Raw genomic sequence first — 24,561 nt, forward strand, 5'->3', positions numbered from 1 at the left:
GCCTTCCTGTGTTGTACTCTTTATCAGTGTACTGTGGACTCGATAGCACACAAACCAGAGCTTTTCACTGTACCTCGGTACACGTGCCAATAATACATAAACTAAACTAAATTGCCTTTCCACCAGCTGACCTGATTCCAGACTTGGCAACCTGCTCTTTATTTCTCCCTTGTATGAACTTTAAAGAACTCTTCTTGAAAAATCCATCTAGCTCTTCTAACTCCACTGGTGGTCAGGAACAAAGGTTCAGGACCAAATTTAGCTCCTTGAGTTTGCTGTTGAATAAGATGATGATTCGGAGTTCACCTCACAGAACCAACTTTTCTCCATACTGTATCAGTCAATGGTCAATTATCAAAAAACGATTAATCTTAAGACTTAAAAATGACAATTGAACCATGACAACTTTTTTTGGAAGAGTGTTTCACTTTGCTACCGCCATCCAGGTATAGAAGTGTTTCCTCTTCACAAATCAAGGCATGGTTTTGGTGTTAAGACAGTGGCCTTTAGTCCTAATCTCTGCAGCCAGAAGAGGTTTTACTTCAACCAGATTATTTTAGTATCTTGACAACTTCAAAACCACCCTTGAACCTTTCAAACTATTGTATATCTTGTTTGCACCTGACTTCTCATTCAAACTTGGGTCTGGTTCAGCGTAGCTTTAACACAACTCAATGAGTCTACAGCGATACTTTGAGAATTCTTATAGCTCAACCGAGAAGGGTGTAACAAATTGACTTGAACCGTAGCTTTGTCATCAGATGCAGTGGACAAAGCACTGAGTGGAATCAAATTGACTGAACGCACTGTGCTCTCTCAAAAAAATGTGCTCACTATGGGTTAATAATTGGAAAGAAATTGATACTTAAATTTTGGAAAAATACAACCATACCAACTGTTAAAATGTGGATTAGGAATATGATGGACATAGCACGCCTTGAAGAAATGAGACTCCGACTAATAGATAAATATGACCCATTCTTAAGGAGTTGGTCTCCTTTCATCGACTTTTTGGAATCATGTGATGCAGCGGTACCGTAAAGATTGCTGATTTCAGTTCATGACGCGGATAGATCTACATCTCCGAATACAGATTTGAAAAATTCTCTTTTAAGGGGCCTTCTCTTCTATTTCTACTTTCCACTTTCTCATTTTCTTTTTTCTTTTTTATATACACACTTCACGTTTTTCTACTCTCTACCATCTATTTTTCCACTTTTTCCTCTTTCTAGTGTTTTCTTTTTCTTGTCTTGCTTACTTCCTTCTCATAACATAAAACTAGAGGTTGTACATAGAATGGATTACGGTATTACATAGTTGGCACCTAAAATTAGGTTCCACTGTACTGTTTTGTACCGTATTAACTTCTAATAAAATAAACAAAACAAAAAAAATAAAAAATAAAAACAAAAGGATTTGTTCTAAAAAAAATTAAATAAATAAATAAATAAATAATATGTTTTTTTAAAAAAGGAAAAAAATGTGCTCACTGGATTCCACTTCCACTTCCCAGCCTGCGTTGGGTTAATTGATCATATCCAAGGATGGCAGCCATGAAGTTGAAGTGCTTTTGAAATCACTGATTGATTGAATTGTATGAAAGGTTCAGGATGGAAACAGGTCCTTCAGCCCACTGAGTCCACACTGACCATTGATCTTCCATTCACACCATACATAAGTAACCATTGACCAGCTCAAAAATATCCAAAGTTTTCTCAATTAGTTCCCAAGGTTGTTCACAGGCTAGACTGATTGATTGTAATATACAGAAAGATAACAGGCCCTTTGGCTGACCAGGTCCATGCTGAGTATCAATCACCCATTTATGACTACTTCTTGTAGAGTTTGATTTGTTTTCCAACTTCCGCATCCATTTCCTACATACTAGGGGGCAGTTTGCAGTGGCCAATTAGCCTACAAACCCACACATCTTTGGGATGTGGGAAGAAACTGGAGCAACAGGAAGAAACCCACATAGTCACAGGGAGAACATGCAAACTCCACACAGACAGTACTGGGGGGTGGGGATCAAACTTGGGCCTCTGGCTCTGTGAGGCAGCAGCTCTACCAGCTGTGCTACTGTGCCACCATGTAAATAAAAGTTATATAGGATCCCTATTCTTAAACAGATGGAGAAAATATGTGTTCAGCCTTTGTTACCTACTGCTTTGCTATCTGCCTATTGTCAAGGTCAGCTCTATATCCCACCTCAAATCCTTACAAGCAAATACATCTACGCATGTCTACACATTGAGGAACCAATCATTGTCTGTACGTACGATGATCAGAGATGAACAAACCCTTTAATGCAGCTTCCTGGAGATGAGCCAACCGCTTTAACCGTACATATTGACTGCAACATCTCCAAACTCTCTTGCAAAACACTCTCCTTCACCATGTGCCAGAGTTATTTACTTGCAAAATCAAATGAGTCACTGGAGTTTGTACGCATTGTAGCACATTAGTAGGCACACATATACAGACTGTGGCTGTATATGACCAAGGCATCAAATGAAGTCAACAGATGCAATCTATATTGTGAGAATGCGACAAGGGATGCCTTTGACAGATTGTCCACTCTGCAACATGCGGAAGACCTTTCGCTGACAGATACAGTACGGAAACAGGCCCTTCGGCTCACTAAAATCTTGGTGACCATCAACCACTCATTTACACTCATCCTATTTTTCACAGCTAGCATTTACTTTCCATCTCTAACAGCCCTTGGAGCTTGGATATCGTATCTTTGCACATGTGATTAGTGTCAGTCACTCTGCCATTATCCTCAGGCTATTGGCAGGGCTTTAATGAGTCATAGAAACATAGAAAATAGGTGCAGGAGGAGGCCATTCGGCCCTTCGAGCCAGCACCGCCATTCATTGTGATCATGGTTGATCGGCCCCAATCAATAACCTGTGCCTGCCTTCTCCCCATATCCCTTGATTCCACTAGCCCCTAGAGCTCTATCTAGCTCTCTCTTAAATCCATCCAGTGACTTGGCCTCCACTGCCCTCTGTGGTAGGGAATTCCACAAATTCACAACTCTCTGGGTGGAAATGTTTTTTTTCTCACCCCAGTCTTAAATGGCTTCCCCTTTATTCTAAGACTATGGCCCCTGGTTCTGGACTCGCTCACATTGGGAACATTTTTCCTGCATCTAGCTTGTCCAGTCCTTTTATAATTTTATATGTTTCTATAAGATACCCCCTCATCCTTCTAAACTCCAGTGAATACAAGCCTAGTCTTTTCAATCTTTCCTCATATGACAGTCCCGCCATCCCAGGGATCAATCTTGTGAACCTACGCTGCACTGCCTCAATCACAAGGATATCCTTCCTCAAATTAGGAGACCAAAACTGGACACAATACTGCAGATGTGGTCTCACCAGAGCCCTGTACAACTGCAGAAGAACCTATACTGAAATTCTCTTGTTATGAAGGCCAACATCCCATTAGCTTTCTTCACTGCCTGCTGTACCCGCACGCCAACTTTCAGTGACTGGTGTACAAGGACGCCCAGGTCTCGCTGCACCTCCCCCTTGCCTAACCGTACCCCATTGAGATAATAATCTGCCCCCTGCAGTCCACATGCAGAAGACTGTGTGGAGTTTTGCACTAGTGGGTGCACATTCTAAAGACAGTGTATCAGAACACCAGGGGGACCAAATCTATCTCACACTTCAGGGCAACAGTGGAGCAGGAGCTTAGAGTCAGGGCAAGTGATTAACTAACTCTGACACCTGCTTGTCCGCTGCACACAACTTAAAATGCAGCCAAAAGGACCCAAAGCGCAGGAATAATTAGACGGGTCAGGCAGCATCTCTGGAGAACATGGATAGGCGGCATTTTGGGTTGTGACCCATCCTCAGACTGGTTGAGGGGGGGGGGGGGGGGGGGGGGGGGGGGGGGGGGGGGGGGGGGGGGGGGGGGGGGGGGGGGGGGAGGGGGGGGGGGGGAAAGAGAAGAAAGCTGGAAGAGGGAAGAGGCAGGACAAAGCACAACAGGCAAGGGATTTTTGATAGGCAAAAGGGTTGGAACAACACCTATCCATGATCTCCAGAGATGCTGCCGGAACCTGCAGAGTTTAGACTTCAGAGAAACAGTGCGGAAACAGGCCATTTGGCCCACCGGGTTCATGCCGACCAGTGATCACCCCATACACCAGCACTATCCCACACACTAGTGCTAATTTACAATTTTACCAAAGCCAATTAACCTACAAATTTGCACTTCTTTGGAGTGTGGGAGGAAACTGCAGCACCAGAAGAAAGCCCCTGCGGTCACGGGGGGAGCGTGCAAACTCCGTACAGACAGCACTCATAGTCAGGATCAAACCCAGGGGAATTTAGGCAGCAGCTCTACCGCTGCACCACTGCGCTGGTCCAGCATAACCTGGTGAGGTACTGCAGCACCTTGTGTCGTTTTTTGAAATGCAGCCAAACGCTAATGAATACTGTGACTACCAAGTGTGAAGGCCACAAGTTGTGCTGTGTCACAAGTTGTATTCTGCTGGGCTATGTACACTTCCATTTGTAAAACGGAACAATTCATTCAGAAGCAACAATCTCTAGTTCCATTACTGTGACATGAACGTGGACAATTTGTCTTGACACAGCAGGGACCAGTGGAAGGCCCCTTAAGCCCCTGCTGTCATTTTGAACATTGTTCTGTTAGCTGCACCACAACTACTGCTGTACAAATAACTACTCTTGCATTTCATTTGATGTAACGCTATGTTTTCTCCAGACAGTTGCGCTCAATGTAAAATCCGACAAGATCTGGTGTTTTACAAAAAGACAACGGCCTTGCAGATCGAGTTTGGAAGGCACTTTGTTTTCCACTTAGTTTGTAAATCAGAAGCTTATATTTAAATAAACAGCACTGAACACGTTTAACCATCAGGAACTGAAACTAAATCATATGTGAAAGATTTTAAGAAAAAAAAACAGCTGCATTGAAATGTTAGACGCTAACACTGAAGATGCAAGTCTATTACAACACAGACCATAAACAGGAAACCAACTTAACGGCAGCCAACACAAAGACATTTACAATCAGGAAGATTAAAGTTTTCGTCTCCCAAACCTAAATGGCAACACAGCACAACATCCAGGGTCGCTCTAAATCACTCGTTCACCTACCGTCTTGAAAGGACTCATATGCGGAAAAGAAAATCTCTTCCACGACATAATTCAGATCAGGAGAAGTCTTCTTTCAACATGCTGGTTACAAAAGCAAAATGGGCTGTCTGTCTCGATTTGCCATGACGTGCCTTTCAGTCAGAGGAAGTTGGGGTTGAAGAGAGGGGGAGGCCACTCTTTCGGGCTCTCTTGATGAGTTGTTTAAAAGCATTAAGCCAAATAGAACATTTCTACATTCATTCTGATCCAAGTGCCTGAATAATCGTTCTCCCACACATTTTAAAATTATTGTACATCATTCATTTTAAATGGAACCAAAGTTAAAAACTTTGCGAAATACATTCATTTGATAAATGTACAATTTATTTTTTCAATTTGTGTAATGGCGATTGGTGAGTCTGAATTAAAAAAAAATTCGACTTTCGATTAGTTAGATAGATACAAGTCCTAGTTCACATAAAGCAGCCAACTTGGTGGGCATCCTATCCACCATCTGGAAGAACCTTCTCACAACTGTGTGCAGTGGCCACTGTGTATACTATTTACAAAACGCACTGTAGTTACTCACCCAGGTCATTCTGACACCAGCTATCAAGCTGTGACCTCCACCACCAAGAGACACAAGGGCAGAAGGTGCATATGGACATCACTATCTCCCTACAAGACGGCCATTGTAAATGTATTGCCTTCATCGTCATTGAGCCTAAATCCTGGAACTCACTCCCTAACATTGCCAGAAGGGACGACAGAGATTTATGGCTGCAGATTCCCCAACTCCAGCTTGTTAAAAACGGCTTGAAGTAGGCTGTATAAATACTGGCCTTGCCTGCGATGGCAAAAATAAATAAAAATACCAGGGCACTTGAAAGCTACATTTGGCCCATGTGGTGAGCAGCAGAGGAGAGGGAGTAAGAAATTGGGAACAAAGTGATTAGCCTTAAAGTGGAAAATAGATGAGAAGAAAATATACGGATATCTTTGGAAACAGAGAGTCGGGGAGTTGTTATCTGGAATGAGCTGCCAGAAAAAGCTACGGAAGTGAAGATAATTACGACTTTTAAAAGACATTTTGACTGATGTATGGATAGGAAGGGTTTAGAGGGATCTGGGCCAAATGTAAGCTAATGACACCACCTCAGTATGTTATGTTGCTCGGCATGGATAAGGTGGGCTGAAGGGCCTGTTTCCATGCTGCACAGCTCGATGACTCTAATTTGGTTGGTGACTATAATGTGGTTTGGGTACAGCCACAAGATGCAGGCACTTTGGTTTTCTTGCCGAGCAGATGTCCCAGTTCAGCTGGGGGTGTGACGATCTTGCTGTCCTGGGGGTGTCAGGTGCCAGGCAGGACAACATGAACCAAGCTCCCCGTCACCCTCAGTATTAGGGGAGGTTGGACAAACTTACATAGAAACATAGAAAACCGGTGCAGGAGTAGGCCATTCGGCCCTTTGAGCCTGCACCGCCATTCAATGTGATCATGGCTGATCATCCAACTCTATGTATCCTGTACCTGCCTTCTCTCCATACCCCCTGATCCCTCTAGCCACAAGGGCCACATCTAACTCCCTCTTAAATATAGCCAATGAACTGGCCTCAACTACTTTCTGTGGCAGATAATTCCACAGATTCATCACTCTCTGTGTGAAAAAGTTTTTTTCTCATCTCAGTCCTAAATGGCCTACCCCTTATACTTAAACTGTGACCCCTGGTTCTGGACTCCCCCACCATTAGGAACATTTTTCCTGCATCGAGCCTGTCCAATCCCTTAAGAATTTTATATGTTTCTGTAAGTTCCCCTCTGTCTAACCTCTCCATGTAGCTAATACACCCCAAATCTAAGAATCATTCTGGTACACCTCTCTTTCCATAGCTGCCACATCCTTCCTGTAATGGGGGCGACTAGAACTGCATGCAGTCCTCCAAATACGGCCTAAACAAAGTCCTATAAAGCTGGAACATATAGTCTCACATACATTACCCTGTAGCTGCCCTATATCTGCTCATTCTGTTCACCAGTCTAGATCTCCCTGAAGACTTTGCAATTCCCACTGTTGTTTAGAGTAAACCTTTAGATATTGCTTGGACTTCTGGGTCTGAGCTCCAGGGAGAGGTTGGGCAGGCTAGGACTCTATACCTTGGACGCAGGAGAATGAGGGGTGATCTTATAGATAACATTATGAGGGGAATAGATAGCGTAGATGTACAGTCCTTCACCCTGGGTAGGGGAATCAAGAACCAGAAGACATATGTTTAAGATGAATGGGGAAAGATTACACAGAAACCTGAGGAACAACTTTTTCACAGAGCATATGGAATGAGCTGCCAGAGGTAGGTGAGGCAGATTCTATAACCGCGTTTAAATTACATTTGGACAGGTATATGGATAGGAAAGGTTTAGAGCGATATGGGCCAAACACAGACAGGTGGAACTAGTGTAGATGGGGCATCTTGGTCAGCATGGGCAAGGTGGACCTGTTTCCATGCTGCATGACTCTATGACTAGAAACAGGATGACCCATCCGACTGACGCTTTGCTCAATGGCTGAGGATCAACATCATGGTATTTTGGAAGACTTTTCCTGCTGTATATCACACATGCGGCAGCCACCGCCATCAAGATGGCGTCAATTGATAGGGTCTTGCCCCAAGATCACAATTTCCGCTCTGAGATGCATCTCGTTATCTGCCCACATCGCAGCAACTTGGCTCCGGGGAGGTTATCAGGGATTCTCTCATTTTGTGAGGTCTTGATGTAACAGGATTTTTACCATGCAAGTTCTCACAGTGTGTCTACCCTGACCTGGAAGAGACCATGCCGGAAGGCCAGAAGGATGCCGTCTCAGCCCATACCTTGTTCTTGTGTTTGCCACTTGACATTTTGTTCTTAATGTAGCTGAACGTCCGATACACTTTGGTGCTGCTTTTTCCTTCCGAATCTTTTCGTGTCGGACTCGGTGGCACCTGGCCATTACCCTCCTCTGAGATGCTGTGTAATTAAAGGAAATAATAGCTTTAAATGACGTCCAATTCAAGATCCAGTGAAGCATTTCTATAATTGTGCAACAGGCATTTACAGGAACAACTTACATGGTCAAAGAGCGATACAAATGAGTAAAATGCAATGGATATTGTGTACACAGAGAGAGAAAGAAACAACTTGAAGTGGCTGTTGGCGTAAAGAAGTAACTGAGCTGACAGATCATAAATCTCGCCCCGAAATGTCATCTATTCTTTTTCTTCGGAGATGCTGTCTGACCGGCTGAGTTACTTCAGCTTTTTATGTCTATCTTTGGTTTAAATCAGCATCCTTCCTTCACAATCCCAATTTAGTCCTGTGCAAGGCGTTGTACAAGGTGTTGGTGAGGCCACATTTGGAGAATTGTGTTCAGTTTAGGTCGCCCTGCTATAAGAAGGATGTTGTTCAGCTGGAAAGAGTGTACAGAACAATTATGAAGATGCTGCCAGGACTTGAGAGCCTGAACTGTAACTGCGGGAGGTTCGATCGCCCCGACTGCAGATGGCTCGACTGCCACAACCATGGGACAATAAAGAGGAAGAAGATTGGACTTCATTGCCTTCCATCACAGTGAGGAACATGGGGAATCCGCTGTGGTGGATGTTTATGTTTACTTTTATATAGTTGTGTGTCTTGTTGCTTTTTAGTATGGCTATATGGTAATTCGAATTTCTCTGTACCTTAATTGGTACATGTGACAATAAACTGACCTTGACGTTGATTGGGCAGGCTAGGACTTTATTCCTTGGAGCAAAGGAGGATGAGGGGTGATCTTATAGAAGTACATAACATCATGAGGGGAATAGACAGGGTATATACACAGTCTTTTATCCAGAGTTGGGGAATCAAGAACCAGAGGACATCGGTTTAAGGTGAGCAGGGAAAGATTTACTAGAAACCAGAGACAACGTTTTCACATAGATGGTGGGTATATGGAAAGAGCTGCCAGAGGAGGTAGTTGAGGCAGGTACCATAACAACATTTAAACAACATTTGGACAGGCATGTGAATAGGATAGAGGGAAATGGGCCAAGCATGGGCAGGTGGGGCGTGTAGATTGGGCATCGTGATTGGCATGGGCAAGAGCCCCTCTCCGTGCTGTATGACGTTATAAGTATGGAGCGCACCACAATATGTTTCACTGTCCTGGGTCAAACAAGGCCACAGGAAGCCAATATTGCTGATGAATAATCCTGGCAGAAAGATGAGCACAACCTGAGCAGAGGGGCAATGACGAGCCAACACGAGGAACTTGTGGGACATGAGCAAGTGATTTTCTCAATTTAAAATGACCAGCATGAATCACCACATTCACACATGGATGGAGTAAGGAAGCTTCCAAACTCTCAACTAAATCCCAATTAAAATTAATCGCGCTAACAAAACTATGTATCAACAGAAAACTGTCAATAGTCACATACCTCTGGCCAAGAGAATTACTGGTGGACGGTCTTAAATCTGGAAAATAAAAGTTTCAGAATTAATTTCTTGGTAATTTTAAAAGTGTTGAAATTAGAGGCATCTTCTCTGGGTGAAAACATTATGCTTCATCACAGTTTCAGATGGCATGACCCATATCCTGAGGCTGTGATTCCTGCATTTGGATACTGCAATCATCGGGAACTTCCTCATGTCTCTTCTGGTACTGATTAAAGTCGAAATACTGCTCTACACTCTCTACTCATTCTTCCACACCACAATGAATGTAGATCTAACCATTGCAACACATTTGTCCCTCCATCTCCGAAATTCAGTCCAATAAATCACCGTTGCCCTCTCTCCAGATCAAGACCATCCTTGCCCACACAGAGAGACCACGACTGTATCCAACACTCCAGGTGGGATCAGCAGTGGAAAATAACTCAATGAGACAGGAAGAGAAGACGGGTCTGAAGAAACGGAGCTGAAAAAGCCTGGCCAACAAGTGTGTGCATGATCAGAGACAACACCCAGTGTTACTAATGGGACATGTTTGCACACATTACGAAGCTGCAGTAATATACACGATGCACATCGGACATTGATTTTACTCAAAGAAATTGGCTGAGAGTCAGTGCTGCCCAGCTTCTGTCTAGAAGAAGCTTTATACACAGATCTACCTGTAAATATTCAACTGATCATCTTCAAATCAAAATGAGATTTATATAAACGAAGATCAATAAGAACAGAAGGTACATAAAAAAGCTGGAGAAACTCAGCGGGTGCAGCAGCATCTATGGAGTGAAGGAAAAAGGCAACGTTTCGGGCCGAAACCCTTCTTCAGAAGAAAGGTTTCGGCCCGAAATGTTGCCTTTTTCCTTCGCTCCATGGATGCTGCTGCACCCGCTGAGTTTCTCCAGCTTTTTTGTGTACCTTCGATTTTCCAGCATCAGCAGTTCCTTCTTAAACACTTAATAAGAACATAGTGCACTGTCGATCTTATCTGGAGTGTCGTGTGCAGTTTTGGGCAAGGATCCTGATCTGCCGGGAGGGCAACAAAGATTTATTGGGCTTATTTTGGACATTGGACTTATTGGACAGGGATGTAAGGACTGATGTGCTACAGTGGTTAGATCTACATGCACTGTAATGTGGAAGAGTTAGATGAGAATGTAGAGCAGTTTTTAGAGTTTAATCAGGACTAGAATAGACATGAGGAAGTTTCTGATGATTGGAGATTCCAAATCCAGGAATCACGGCCTCAGGATACGGGCCATCTGAAACTGCAATAAAGCGGAATGTGATCACTCAGAGAATAAATCTCTTGGAATTCACATCAACAGGAGGCCAAGTCATTGAATGCATACAAATGAGTCAGATATTATTTCTCAAGGCTGGTGGAACTGCGAATATGGGAAGAAATTGTGACAGAGTATTGAAGTGGCTGATCAGCCTTGTTACTGTTGGTGGGTGGAGCTGGTGGTGTTCATGTTCCCTGGATCCAGTAGACCGCTGCTCCAGTAGAAAGGTCTTTGGACTTGAAATGGCTCCAAAACATAGCAGTGTTAAAAATGTCACAACAGGGCATGTGGTGACAAAGCTTCTGTACGTTGGGCACTTGCAAAATGTGGTCTACCTGTTAAACTCGCATTAACTCAAGTCTACATGGTGTACACCCTGTACCCAGTGGTATGGGAGATTTGTACTACAGTATTTATTTAGAAACTCGACAAGTGTATAGGGAAAATGAATCTTTCTTCAGACACTTGCCAAGAAAGCAGAGGCTTGAGTATCCTCGTACTTAAAATAATTGTCAAATACCAATTTCGCACCAATACTACGAACATTTTGTAATTTGCTAAATGAAAGTCAATTAATGGATATTGATTGAATTGATTGATACAGCACGGAAACAGGTCCTTTGGCCCACCGGGTATTGATCAACCATTTGCACTAGTTCTGCTATCCCATCTCACTTTTGCATCCACTCCCTAGACACTGGAGGCTATTTACAGAGGCCAATGTAAACCAAGAACCCAGACAAAAGCACCAGAGGAAACCCATGTGGCCACAGGGAGAACATGCAAACACCACACAGACAGCACCAGAGGTCAGGTTCGAACCAGGGTATCTGGCACTGTGAGGCAGCAGCTTTACCAGCTACGCCCCTAAATTTTCTTAAATATAGTCAGAAAGTTTGCTGATGGAAAATAAATAATTGAAAGTGGGTTGGTGTCAATCACCAGCGCCATTGGTGATAGCAACAAGTGTTGTGACCCACAGCGTGGGTTCTGGTATGGGTTGGGTTTTAGGGGCAAGTGTAGGCACTCAAACGTCTAAGCACCAGAGTATACGAGCACTAAAATTAATTCAAATTCCTATCCCAACAAGCTGATATCTCCAATTAATTTTATTAATTTTCAATGAATGCAATTGAGTAATATAAGCAGTAAAAGATTGCTGGAAATTCAATGCGTTAAAAGTGTATTACCATGTCATTTGAATTCAATGGTTAATGGTTCTTTTATTATTACGTGTACCAAAGGTACAGTGAAATAAATGTTTTCCATGTGGTTTTAGGAGTAATATACTTTTATGTACATTACAATAAAGTTACCAAACTTTATTGGTTGCAAAATACTTTAGATCTCCATTAAAGAATGTGAATGATGCTATATTAATACAGCTTACTGGACAGCACAATGGCTCAGCTTGGAGAGCTGCTGCTTCACAGTGCTGGACACCCGGATTTGATCTCTCCCTTGTGCTGTCTGAGTGGAGTTTGCATGTTCTCTCTGCGACTGCATGGGCTTCCTCCCCGTTGCTCCCATTATCCGCCACATTACAAAGATGTGCAGGTGGTGGGTTAATTGGCCTCTGTAAATTACCTCGAATGTCTCACTGAGTGGGAAGAATGTGGGGAATTGATGAAAATATGAGAACATTTAAAAAATGTTATTAATGTTGGATTAGTGCAAACAGGTGGTTTTGATGGTTGGCATGGTCCCAATGGGCTGAAGGGCCTGTTTCCAAGTTGATCTCCATGTTCCTTGTTAAATGCTCCTGAGATTAATTCTGAAGACTCTGTCTGCAGCCCAAATGCTGAAAACCTTGGCCTGCGATCAATGATTGCTTTTTAAATTACTTGTTCAGCTGATATTTTAATAATAAGATGAGTGCAATTGATACACCACTGGAATCAAAAGCCTTGAGAAGCCCTCAAATGATAGAGCAACCACAGAGAAAGAGGTTGTGTGAAGGGTTGGAGAGACCCAGGGAAGAAGCCACAATGTGAGGCGCTCAATTTAAAGAAAAGCATGAAGGAAATTGAATCAGGAAATCGTGACACAGGAAGGAGGAAGGGGGAAGCGAATGTGCAGGGCACCATAGCTGTAGATTAAAAGGAAATAGGAGCGAGAGAAAAAATGAAAGGAGCCTTGGTTGTGAGGGGAGAAACAGGACACAGAGGCTGAGCCTGAAGGTGTGAGAGGAATCAGTTTGGAGATAAGCTTTTACTTGCACACTGCTATCAGTGCAACATTAACGCTGGGTAAACCTTTCTGGAGATGGGAGACTTTCTAGTGAGATCTACACTGACAACGTATAAAATTACTGGGTGAGACTTACAAAAGCTAAAGAGAATTATCCATAATGCCTTCAGGACAGCCAGCACCAATTCACACCGCATTCAATGCAAGTTTGTGTTCGGCATCCATTAGCCCAACACAAGAAATGTAACAAGTGTACAAATTTTAACCACTAAATGCTATCTCAAGCAGCATCTTTGGAAACAATGTATTGGTGACGTTTAGGTTCAGGTCCGAGCCTGGAGAAGGGTCCCGATCCAAAACGTCACCCATCCATGTTCTCCAGAGATGCTGCTTGACCAACTGAGTTACTCCAGCACTTTGGTTCTTTATTTTGTAACCCAGCATCTGCAGTTCCTTGTTTCTAAATTGTAGCCATGTACAGTACATTCAGTTTGGCATCACACACAGCTCCCTGCCTGTGAATCAATAACCACACAAGGACCAGAAGTGCAACTTTCACTTGTTTATTTTTCTGAAAGAAGTTGTGTTTTCTTACAATCCCTAAGTCGTTTATTTTATGGATTCTACAGGAAAACTCGGGAACTTTGCCAGTTGGTGAAAATCTATCGGGCTGGGAACATTTTGCTCCCTATCACTGCAGTTTGTTCACTTACATCTATTTTCAAAGTTGGCTTGACCTACACCCAGCCCATCTGGAAGAGACTTACACCAAAGTCTTTACCCCCAGCAGCTTACAACAAATCTATGATCCCTTGAGGAATCCTTCTATTATGGCTCAATCTAGAAGGATTTTATATTGCAGTGAAACAAAGATTTGAATTTATATACTACTATTAATGACTCTTTTCAAATTGGTTTATAACCAATTGAGCTCTTTTGACACTGTAGGCCATTTATGTGATGCTGGAAGTGAAGAAACCAATGTATATGTGGAATTCACCATGGGTCACACTGTGAAGATGAACAAATGATCAGATTTTTAGTGATATTGATTGAGGACAACCTATGACTGGAAATCAGATCATTGTGTTGACTTGGCACATTGGTATCGCTGCTGCCGCACAGTGCCAGAGGCGTGGGTTCAATCCTGGCCTCCGGTGCTGATATGTAGTGTTTGCACATTCTCCCTGTGACCACGTGGTTTCCTCCCGGGTTTCAAGTTTCCTCCCACTTCCCGAAGACGTGCGGGTTTGAAGGTAAAATGCCCTTGTCTGTAGGGACTGAATGCAAAAATGGGATAATGTTGAACAAGTGTGATTGATGGTAGGCATGGGCTTGGTGGGCCAAAGGGCCTGTTTCCATGCTGTGGGATAGTTTAGCTTATTTACAGTTTAGTTTATTTATTGTCATGTGTACTAAGGTACAGTGAAAAGCTTCACAGGAATAGCATAGAACTAGCGTGAATGGGTGATCGATGGTCACTGTGGGCTCGGTGGGCCAAAGGGCTCATTTCCATTCTGTATCTTTCAATCAATCTATTCAAGATAAGTCTTCATAACACTTGTTATATTTTGCTGGATACAGTGCACACTTTATTTCTTCAGAAAACCAAATATCCTATTGAGAACAAATTTACAGTATTCGCCCCAAAAGGGCACTGTTTGTGTGGCATCCTTTATTCTGAAGGCACCTGTAATAAAGGCATCGTTTTGGAATTGCAATTATGGTCACCACCACCCCACCACCTATCACTCCACGCCCAATCAAAAAATACTCTCTTGGATTGTAGGTTTTAGTAATTGGTATCCTGGATCTATACCACCAACACCACCACCAAAATTGTGACCAATTTTGGGCACCATATCTGAGGAAGGGTGTGCTGGCTCTGGAGAGGGTCCAGAGGAGGTTTATACGAATGATCCCAGGAATGAGTAGGTTAACCTATGATGAGTGATTGTCGGCACTGGGCCTGTACTCGCTGGAGTTTAGAAGAATGAGGGGGGGGGGGGGGGGGGGGGATCTCATTGAAACATACAGAATAGTGAAAGGCTTGGGTGGAGAGATTGTTTCCACAAGTGAGAGAGTTGAGGACTAGAGGTCAGAGCCTCAGATTTAAAGGATGGGTTTTTTGGGAAGGAGATGAGGAGAATTTTCTTTGGTTGGACGGTGGTGAATCTGCGGAATTCTTTGCCACGGAAGGCTGTAGCAGCCAAGTCAGTGGATATTTTTAAGGCAGAGAAAAATAGATTTTTGATTACTACAGGTGTCAAAGGTTATGGGGAGACGGCAGGAAAATGGGGTGAGGAGGGAGAGATAGATTAGCCATGATTGAATGGGGAAGCAGACATGATGGGCCTGAATGGATTAATTCTACTCCTATCACTTATGATAAAGGCTCTAGTCAATCATGGTAAATAGTTAATTAATTACTATTTTTTTGTGATTTTGATTGAGGACAACTTGCATGGATAGGAAAGGTTTATAGACGTCCCGCAGCCCCGACGTCGGACTTTTAACACCCCGCCGTGCGGTCCTGAGCATCGGGCCGCCCGTAGCGGAAACTGCGGAGGGCTTGGGGAGGCCCTGACCACGGGGAATAGTGGAGGAAGAAGACTGACCTTGGTGCCTTCCCACACAGTGGGGAACTTTGATTCTGCTGTGTGGGGATGTTTTGATGTCAAACTCTATAGTGTGTTGTATCCTGTTGATTTTTATTGTATGGCTGTATGGAAATTCATTTCACTGTGCCATCAGGCACACGTGACAATTAAATCTATCTTGAATCTTGAATCTTGAGGGATATGTGCCAAACACTGGCATGTGGGAATAGTATAGATGGGGCATCTTGGTCAGCATGGGCAAGTTGGGCCAAAGGGCCTGTTTCCATGCTGTGTGGATCTATGACACCATCAAACAGTGCATAGCAGGTCTTACTAAATATCATGAATTGTTTTTTCATGGTTAATTTTAATTAACTTACCAGCATTTTGAAATATAGTCCTCAATGAGTTAATAAATTACTTTCCAGTTCAGCAACCAATCTATTAAGGCTGGGATGTAGACACAAGGAACCACAGATGCTGGTTTACAAAAAAAAGACACAATGCCGGAGTAACTCAACGGGTCTTGCAGCATTTCTGGAGACATATGAATAGGCAAGCTTCAGATCGGATCCTTTCTTCAGACTGATTGTAGTAGGGGAGGAAAAAATTGCAGAAGAGAAGTGGAGGTCGGACAAAGCCTAGCAACTGATAGGTGGATACAGGCAAAATAGTCTTGATCGGCAGATGAATGGACTTTGTGCGATATCTTGCCTGTTCATGTCCTCTAGAGATTATTCAATGCTTGGCCTGTTGAGTTATTCCCGCACTTTGCACCACTATTAAGGCTTGGAGATGGATTATCGAGAGGCTTCCTCAGGGAACAGAGGTCTCTGGACTATTCTGCTGAGAAATAGCTTGCTGGCACTTTAATCGGGCAACAGAAGGTAGCAATCTGACTTTGGCATCTAATGCAAGGCAGTCAATTTATTACTTGCTCCCCCATCCAGAGGCACTACTTTTTTGATCCAAGGCCCCTCAAACCCAGACATACTATCACCACAACTTTGCTTGCTGCTGAAGAAAAACCTGTCATCAACAAATATTCAGTCCGAGCAGGGGGTGTTGAAGTGTTATTTAGGGCAATAACATTAGCCAAACATTTCCTCTTTCCACCTAGGAGTCATATTAATTTCCTTATTAATCTCCCCAAGGTCATCATAATTGAATATAAATAAGACATAATTTACAATCTTGACAATGATATTCCCAGTTTGTTTCCCGTCTTTGAACCACATCTCATAAAGCAAATCATAAATCTTTAAACGTACCTTTTATTTGAAGTCAATGTGGCCAATTGAATATTTTAGGCTGGCAACGTTATGGGAAAAGTGTAGACTACCAGAGCTAACTGAATGCACAGCCTTTCTCTCACCTTAACCCTGTGCTACCCAAATTTGAACCATAGATCACCAGAGACTCAGTAATGATGGCTGGCTGCTGAAACTGAACCTGGATATCTGATACAGAAGGATGAGGGGAAAATTACCAAATAGTTGAAACTTACCAAAAGGCCTGGATAGAGTGATGTTTCCACTAGTGGGAGAGTTTCGGACCAGAGGCCATAGCCTCAAAATAAAAAAAGATGTGCTTTTAGAAAGGAGATGAGGAGGAGTTTCTTTAGTCAGAGTTGAGTGAATCTGTGGAATTCTTTGCCACAGGTGGCTGTGGAGGCCAAGAGTGGATATTTTTAAGGTGGAGATTGATAAGATTCCTGATTAGTATGGGTGTCAGGGGTTAGGGAGAGAAGGCAGGAGAATGGGGTTGAGAGGGAAAGATACAGCCATGATTGAATGGCAGATGAGACTAGATGGACCAAATGGCCTAATTCTGTACCAAAAACCTATGAACATATTATTTTCCACTGAACTATTTTGTGGTAAAAGACAAGGAATAATAAGATTTTTATTTCTACACAACCAAGTTGAAATAAATTGGAATTTTCACCAGCAAGCTTCCGAGAGCACTTTACCAGGTTTGCTTTAAGTAAATTGAAAATCCATTCCCCACACACTAGAGGCACTTTACAGTGGCCAATTAACCTACAAACCTGCAAATCTTTGAGAAGTGGGAGGAAACTGGAGCAAGGAGGGTGTGCAAATTCCATGCAGAGACAGTGCCAGAGATCAGGATCACCGTGACACAGAAATGGTGCAAATAGTTATAATAACTAGCACAGGAAAACTTGCCGCCTCAAACTAATTGGTAAGTTTGACTATGTTTAAGAAAAGGTTGAACTGGAGAAACCATTCTACACAAAGGGAAAGCACACTCAAGGGCCTGTCCCACTTTCACGACTTAATTCAAAACCTCTGCCGAGTTTAAAGGACCTAAAAAAAATAAATCAAGATCGTGGTAAACTACGAACTCCTACGACCTTCGACGACTATGTTTACGAACTCCTACGCGTATGTCTACGAATACCCACGACTATTTAGATGCCGTCCTTACAAGTAAAAAGTTGCAATTTCTTTCATCCCGACCATATTTTTTACTCGTGGACATTTTTTATAGGGCTGGAAAAACATCCTGACTTACCTGATGTCACGAGTAGCTATGGCTAGCATAACGGGCCACTACAATATATCTACAAACTCCTACGACCTCCTAAGGACTCGTTATGAACATTCTGCGAGTTTGAATCAAGGGGAAAACTTGGGAGAATTCGTGAAAAAAGCATGAAAGTGGGACCGGCCCGTGAATGTGTTTTTAACATCTGGTAAATAAGTCAGTCAATAACCCAAAAAACATCCACTGAATAAAACAGCTTTAGAAGCATCAAGATGATCAAGCAAGCAGAAGCACATTTCAACCTTATTCTTTGGAATACCGTCATTACATTGACAAAGAAAGAAAGGTAGATATTTCATGCTAAGATTTACTTACTATCTGACTCATCATCACTTGAGGAACCAAGAGAAAAGAGAGTTTTAGGCTTAGGAAGGAGTGGAGAAATATTCCAGGAAAAGGAGATTCTCTTCCTGGGCTTGGTCCTTCCGGGTTCTGTTAACAGTAGAATTAGAGCATGCATTTTACTGAAAGGAAGCAAACTGCTATTGCTGTTCCTCCACCACATACTGGATCAAAGCACTGAGCCACACAGGACAAGGCTGCATGCAGGTTAGCTGCTCTGATTAGATTTACAGCTGGTAATTGGTGCTCATTGTAGCAAGCGGGAGAGGAGATTGAGTAACCTAGACTGGAGACACTTCAAAGTCCCGTCTAATTAGATTTTTAATGTTAATTGAATTGTTCCAGGTAATGGTGCAATTGGAGAAGAATAGAGGCCAATGTATCCGCTGCCTCCTCCACAGTGAGCACGATTTACAAATTAATCAGGACCAAGTCTACAAAATCCATTCTCATCACTGATCTCAATCGAGAAACGCTGCCACTTGGATTTTAGTTAAAAAAAAATTAATAGGAATGTAAAAATTCTAGATTATGTCCACTTGAATTGTAACATATGTGTTTACTTGGCAACAAGATTGACCTAGCATACTCAGCTTGTAACACATGGGGGCTATTGTGCTGTTGGGGTCAGTTTAGTTTAACAAGACGAGCGTGCCGCATAAGACGACTGGCAGGCACAATGATAAAACAGCTATTTATGGCTTTTGTTACTGCCATCACAGTGCCTTGACTTGGATGAAACTCAACATGAAAGACTCAAACAAGGGTGTGTGTCAAAGGTGGGACAGAAACCAGAGGCAGCGTGCATTCAGGGAGATTGGAAACGGAAAGGAAACAGGGAAACGGACAGCAGTTCATAAAGATGGTGGTATAAGGGTTCATTGGGTGGGTCAGATGGGCTGTGATGATCCCTGCCTGAAAAACAAGACTGCGTTTCACTCCTTTTTTGTTGCCTGGCAATAAAATCTCAGGCAGTCTGATGCAGACAACAACACATTGACATCCCAGACTCCAAGTTGACATTGTCCTTGTTTTATCAGCAATTAAAAACAAAGGCTGTAGTTAGCACGTTATGTTGGAAGATGGGTCTGAGTGCCGTGCACATTGACAACATTATTGTCCACACACACACACACACATCAGCTGCATGGAGATGAATCTCACCTAGAATGACCATGTCCAGTTTACCTACAGAAAGGACCTCCACTGGAAATGGTTGCCACCACATTAGAATGTACATGTTGTGCATTTGTACTGTTTTACGAGATTTAAACACAAGAGTGCCACCAAAATTATATATAAAACCACAAGGTATATACAATTATGAGGGGCATAGGTATGGGAGACAGTCAGAACCTTTTTTCCCCAGGGTGGAAAGGTCAAAGACTAATGGACTCAGTTTTAAGATGAGAGACTCAAAGTTTAAAATGAGATTATTTTGTTTTACACAGAGGGTGGTGAGTGCCTGCAACATGCTGCCAGGGTTGGTGGTGGAGATAGGTACAAGAGGGACATTTAAGAGGCTTTTAGATAGACACATGGATGGGCAGGGAATGGATGGATATGGATCATGTGTAGGCAAAAGCATTAGTTTAAGTTGGCATCATGTTTAACATGGACATTGTGGGCCAGAGGGCCCATTCCCATGCCATACTGTTGCACGCTTTATGTTCTGTGCTGTTTTCTAATCCTTTATTACTGAAGGGTGGGAAGGATGATTGCGTACGTTTCACCCTCAGCCAAGGACTGACTCATCTCTTCTAGTGCTGACATCTTTACAAATTAATCAAACTGAACTCAAAATCTCTGCCTCTCATTATTCAGACTGGTGCAGCTCAAAGTCTGGATGAATCTGTTCAGGAAAAACAAACTAGCTCATCGTTTTTCCCAAGAAAGTGGTTCAGCCCCAACTCCATCCTTGAAACAGACAGCTTTGCACTCACGCTGCCTCCTCCCATTGTTCAATCAACACGAGAAAGTCATTCAACAACTAACGGCTTATGCTTTCAATCTTCCCTGAATAATTTTCTTGAACTCTTTTTAACTCGTTGCTCCCCGTGTCAGATATTTGACAGAGTGAGATTTGGACAGGCACCTTTGAAAGGCTATGTTTCTGCCATTCAATAGTTTCAAGATCCTGCTACATATGTAGAGAGCAGTGTTGGCTGAGACCAGAGTGTTCACTGGGTCATTAACACTTGGAAAGTGAGAGTTTAATGGTGCTATTGCATTGCCCTAGCATCAAGTTAGTCTGGGCACTGCAGTGACACAACGGTAGAGTTGCTGCCTTACAGCGCCAGAGCCCAGGGTTCAATCCTGACTACAGATGCTGTCTGTATGGAGCTTATATGTGCTCCCTATGAATGCATGGGTTTTCTCCGGTGCTCCGGTTTCCCCCCACATTCCAAAAGTTTGTAGGTTAGCTGGCTTATGTACATTGCCCCATGTGTGTAGGATGTGAAATCTGGATAACATAGAACTAGTGTACGGGTGATCTTTGGCCGGCACAGACTCAATGAGCCGAAGGGGCTGTTTCCACACTGTATCTCTAAATCTAAGACTATTGATGCAGCCTTATTCTTATCAACTCGGGGAAAATGACTCCATCAAAAGCTCTTTTGCGACATCCATTAGGTAACAAGGCCAGCAAGAGCTGTCAACACCAGAGCTAATAAGACCGAAGGTAAGACACAAAATGCTGAAGTAACTCAGTGGGTCAGGCAGATCCCTGGAGAACAGGAATATGTAATGTTTCAGGTCGGGACCCTTCAGACTGAGAGTCAGGGGAGGGAAACTAGAGGTCTGAAAAGGGTCACGACCCAAAATGTCACCGATTCCTTCTATCCCCAGAGATGCTGCCTGTCCTGCTGAGTTACTCCAGCATGTTGTGTCCATATTAGGGGTGTAAAAAGATGCAGAACAAAGCAGAGATGGCCAAAGAGTCCACAAAGGTCCATTGTTGAATGAGGAGGATTGCATTGCATTGTAACGGTAGCACCTTTAAACTGCAGAAGGATAGACAAGCCTTTGCTAATCTTAACCAGAGAAGATTAATGCCAACTCAGCCAGCAGGAAAGCAAGCACACAACAGGAAAGTAAGCACCGACTTGGATTTCAATCGCCCAAAATGTGAAGACTGTGAAAGTCACTGGCAAGGCCCAACCCAGACTGCAATTTCAGAGTCTGACGTGACTCTCTCGCATGTTGGTGGCAAACTTCACATAAGAATATGAGTAAATCAGATTGAGTTTATATGGTTGACCCACAGTATTAATGAGATATTTGAAGTGAAGGTGGAGTGAATGAGTCATTTGTGAACCATGCACAGGCGTTCCTCTCCATAAATCTGTTCTGGAATCGTACAGCATAATATCATCACATCCATGTTAACCATTGGGTACCGATCCACACTAGTCCCATTCACCAGCAAGCAGTTCATGACGTTCTATTCTGGGATTTTTTGCTGGGAATAACTGAAGGGAAAAAGACTTAAATTTAAACTCCCTTTTCTTTGTGGGAATGAATGGTGCTGTCTTCATGTCAGGGTTGACTGCCGGTAAGTTAGACATGCTTAGCTAGGACACTGGTGGACTTAATTGCCCCAAGGTAAGTTTTCTGAGGGAACCTTTTCATTGTGTATCTATCTGGGGTTGACCAAATTAGATCCTTTACAAGTGAAACCATTTGACCCTAGTTTCTACCAAGGTGTCCACAGATCTGGCAAAGGTGACGAACTTCTATAGAAGTACCTCAATGAGAAGTCAACATAGAGTTATAGCCATGGGGCTGTATACCAGTGAAACACGCATTTTGGCCCAACTGGTCCATGCCAACCAAGTTGCCAAACTGAGCTAGTCCCCACTTGCCTCCGCCTGCCCGTATCCCTTCAAATCTTTCCTATCCAAACACCTAAGTGTATTTTTAATGTCATAATTGTAGTGCCTCGATCACTTCTTTTGACAATTTTATTGACGACACAAAAATTGATGGTATAGTGGATGGTGAAGGTGGTTATCTATAAATTACAAATAGATCTTGATCAACCAGGCCAATAGGCTGAGGAGTGGCAGACTGGATTTAATTCAGAGAAATGTGAGGTGTTGTATTTTGGAAGGACAAACCAGAGCAGGATTTAGTCCCTGGGGAATGTTTGCATGTATACATGCACCACCCGCTATGTGAAAAATATTGCCACTCAGGTCCGTTTTACATTTTTTCTCTCTCATCATAAGCATTGCCTTCTAGTTTTAGATTCCCTGTCCCACGGAAAAGACTATGGTTATTCGACTTATCTGCACCCTCATGATTTTATTTATATCTACAAGGTAATTTTTCAGCATCTTATGTTCCAGGGGAAAAAAGGAGCCACTCTATCCAGCCTCTACTACTCAAAACACCCCAGACCCACAGCAGCCTTGTAAATCACTTTTGCACCCTGTCCAGTTTAATGACAATGATATCTAGCAGGGTGAGCAGAATAGTACACAGTACTGCAAATGTGGCCTTACCAAAGATAGACACAAAATGCTGGAGTAACTCAGCAGGGCAGGCAGCATCTCTGGATAGAACGGGTAAGGTTTCAGGTCGAGACCCTTCTTCTTGTCCAGCTGCAACATGTTGCCCACTTCATGTACTGAGCACTTTGACAGATGCGGGCAAGCATGCCAAAATCCTTCTTAACCACCATGTCCACCTGTGTCACCACATTCATAGTACTAGGTACCTTTACCCTTAGGTCTCTCTGTCCTACAATACTCCCATGGTCTTACCATTTACTGTGCAAGCCCTGCTGTGGTACCAAAACACCACACCATACATTTACCTGAATTAACCTCCATCTGCCTTTCCTTAGCCCCATTGGCCCAGTTGATGGAAGATTTCCTTGCCCATTTAATCAAAATCATGCTGTAACTATAGATAGACTTCCTCACTGTCCACAATACCACCATTCATCCGTAAACCTATTAACCACAGCACTTAACACTCACATCCAAATCATGAATATAAATAATCAATTATGGTGGAGTCAGCACTGATCTCTGTGGCACACCACTTGTTACAGGCCTCTAGTCTGGAAAACAGACCAGTGAACAGTACTTCACCATAATCAATTGTTTCCCAGCTTCAAACCAACTTTGTGTGGATCCCATGTGATCTAATTTGCCAGACCAGCCTCCCATGCTGTACCTTGTCAAAGCCCTTACTAAGGTCCACGCAGACGATGCCTAGTGTTCTGCCATCACCAATTCTTCATGATCCATGCGACAAACATAAACATCTTCAGGAGGATGAGAACATGTGGAAAAGCAAATGGCCACCCAGAGGGCATGCAGTTTTAAGAAGTGCAAGACAGTCAACATTTCCACTCTTGTTTATTCCCACACATGCAACACATGAATTAATGATTATTTTGTAAGCCACCTAAGAAAGTCACGGAGTACTCACTGTCTGTGCTTGGAACACTGATGGCTTGTAGCGAGAGGGATTTCGTTAATGGAGGAGCAGAATGCAGCTGAGTCCTGGGCAAATTCTGTAAGGAAACAACATGTGTTTAATGTTCATTCTTATCCCAATGGCATTGTGTGTAAAATCGTAGGCAAATCCTGCATCTCCCAAATGGTTAATATTAAGTGCACCGGCAATGAAGCCCAGATGGTCACCTAAACAATAGACTTGACTGTGAGACTCAATGACAGCAGCTATTTAAAACACGGCCACTGTCAAAATAGCAGATGAAGTAACTATAATGTGGTAAAAAGGCGCTGAGCATTTACTCAGCTCCAACACTGAAGAAAATGGTATTAATAGTTTATGCATATAAATAAGTGGGACAGTGATAAATAGATTATAAAAGTGAGGCCATTAGCTTGAACTAAAGGGGGGCGGAATGGAGGTTTTGGACGATGGGGAAAGTAGATTCATAGGGTTCCTGTTCAAAGAACATTACAATATGGTCAGGAAGGGACAATTATCAAAGA

General features: G+C 43.0%; 1 protein-coding gene across 4 annotated transcripts in view; it reads right to left on the reverse strand.

Moving 5' to 3' along the window:
- LOC129712758 (A-kinase anchor protein 13-like) overlaps positions 1 to 24,561 on the reverse strand; it is a 387,357-nt gene that overhangs the window by 60,776 nt on the left and 302,020 nt on the right. For all 4 annotated transcript variants that reach the window (XM_055661466.1, XM_055661468.1, XM_055661465.1 and 1 more), the window contains 3 exons: positions 24,029 to 24,113; positions 9,582 to 9,618; positions 7,995 to 8,130 (listed from right to left, as the gene is read on the reverse strand). In XM_055661466.1, coding sequence (XP_055517441.1) covers positions 7,995 to 8,130; positions 9,582 to 9,618; positions 24,029 to 24,113 — 258 coding nt within the window. The remainder of the gene's footprint in view (positions 1 to 7,994; positions 8,131 to 9,581; positions 9,619 to 24,028; positions 24,114 to 24,561) is intronic.

This window comes from Leucoraja erinacea, chromosome 33 (assembly GCF_028641065.1).
Source record: "Leucoraja erinacea ecotype New England chromosome 33, Leri_hhj_1, whole genome shotgun sequence".
NCBI lineage: Eukaryota > Metazoa > Chordata > Chondrichthyes > Rajiformes > Rajidae > Leucoraja > Leucoraja erinaceus.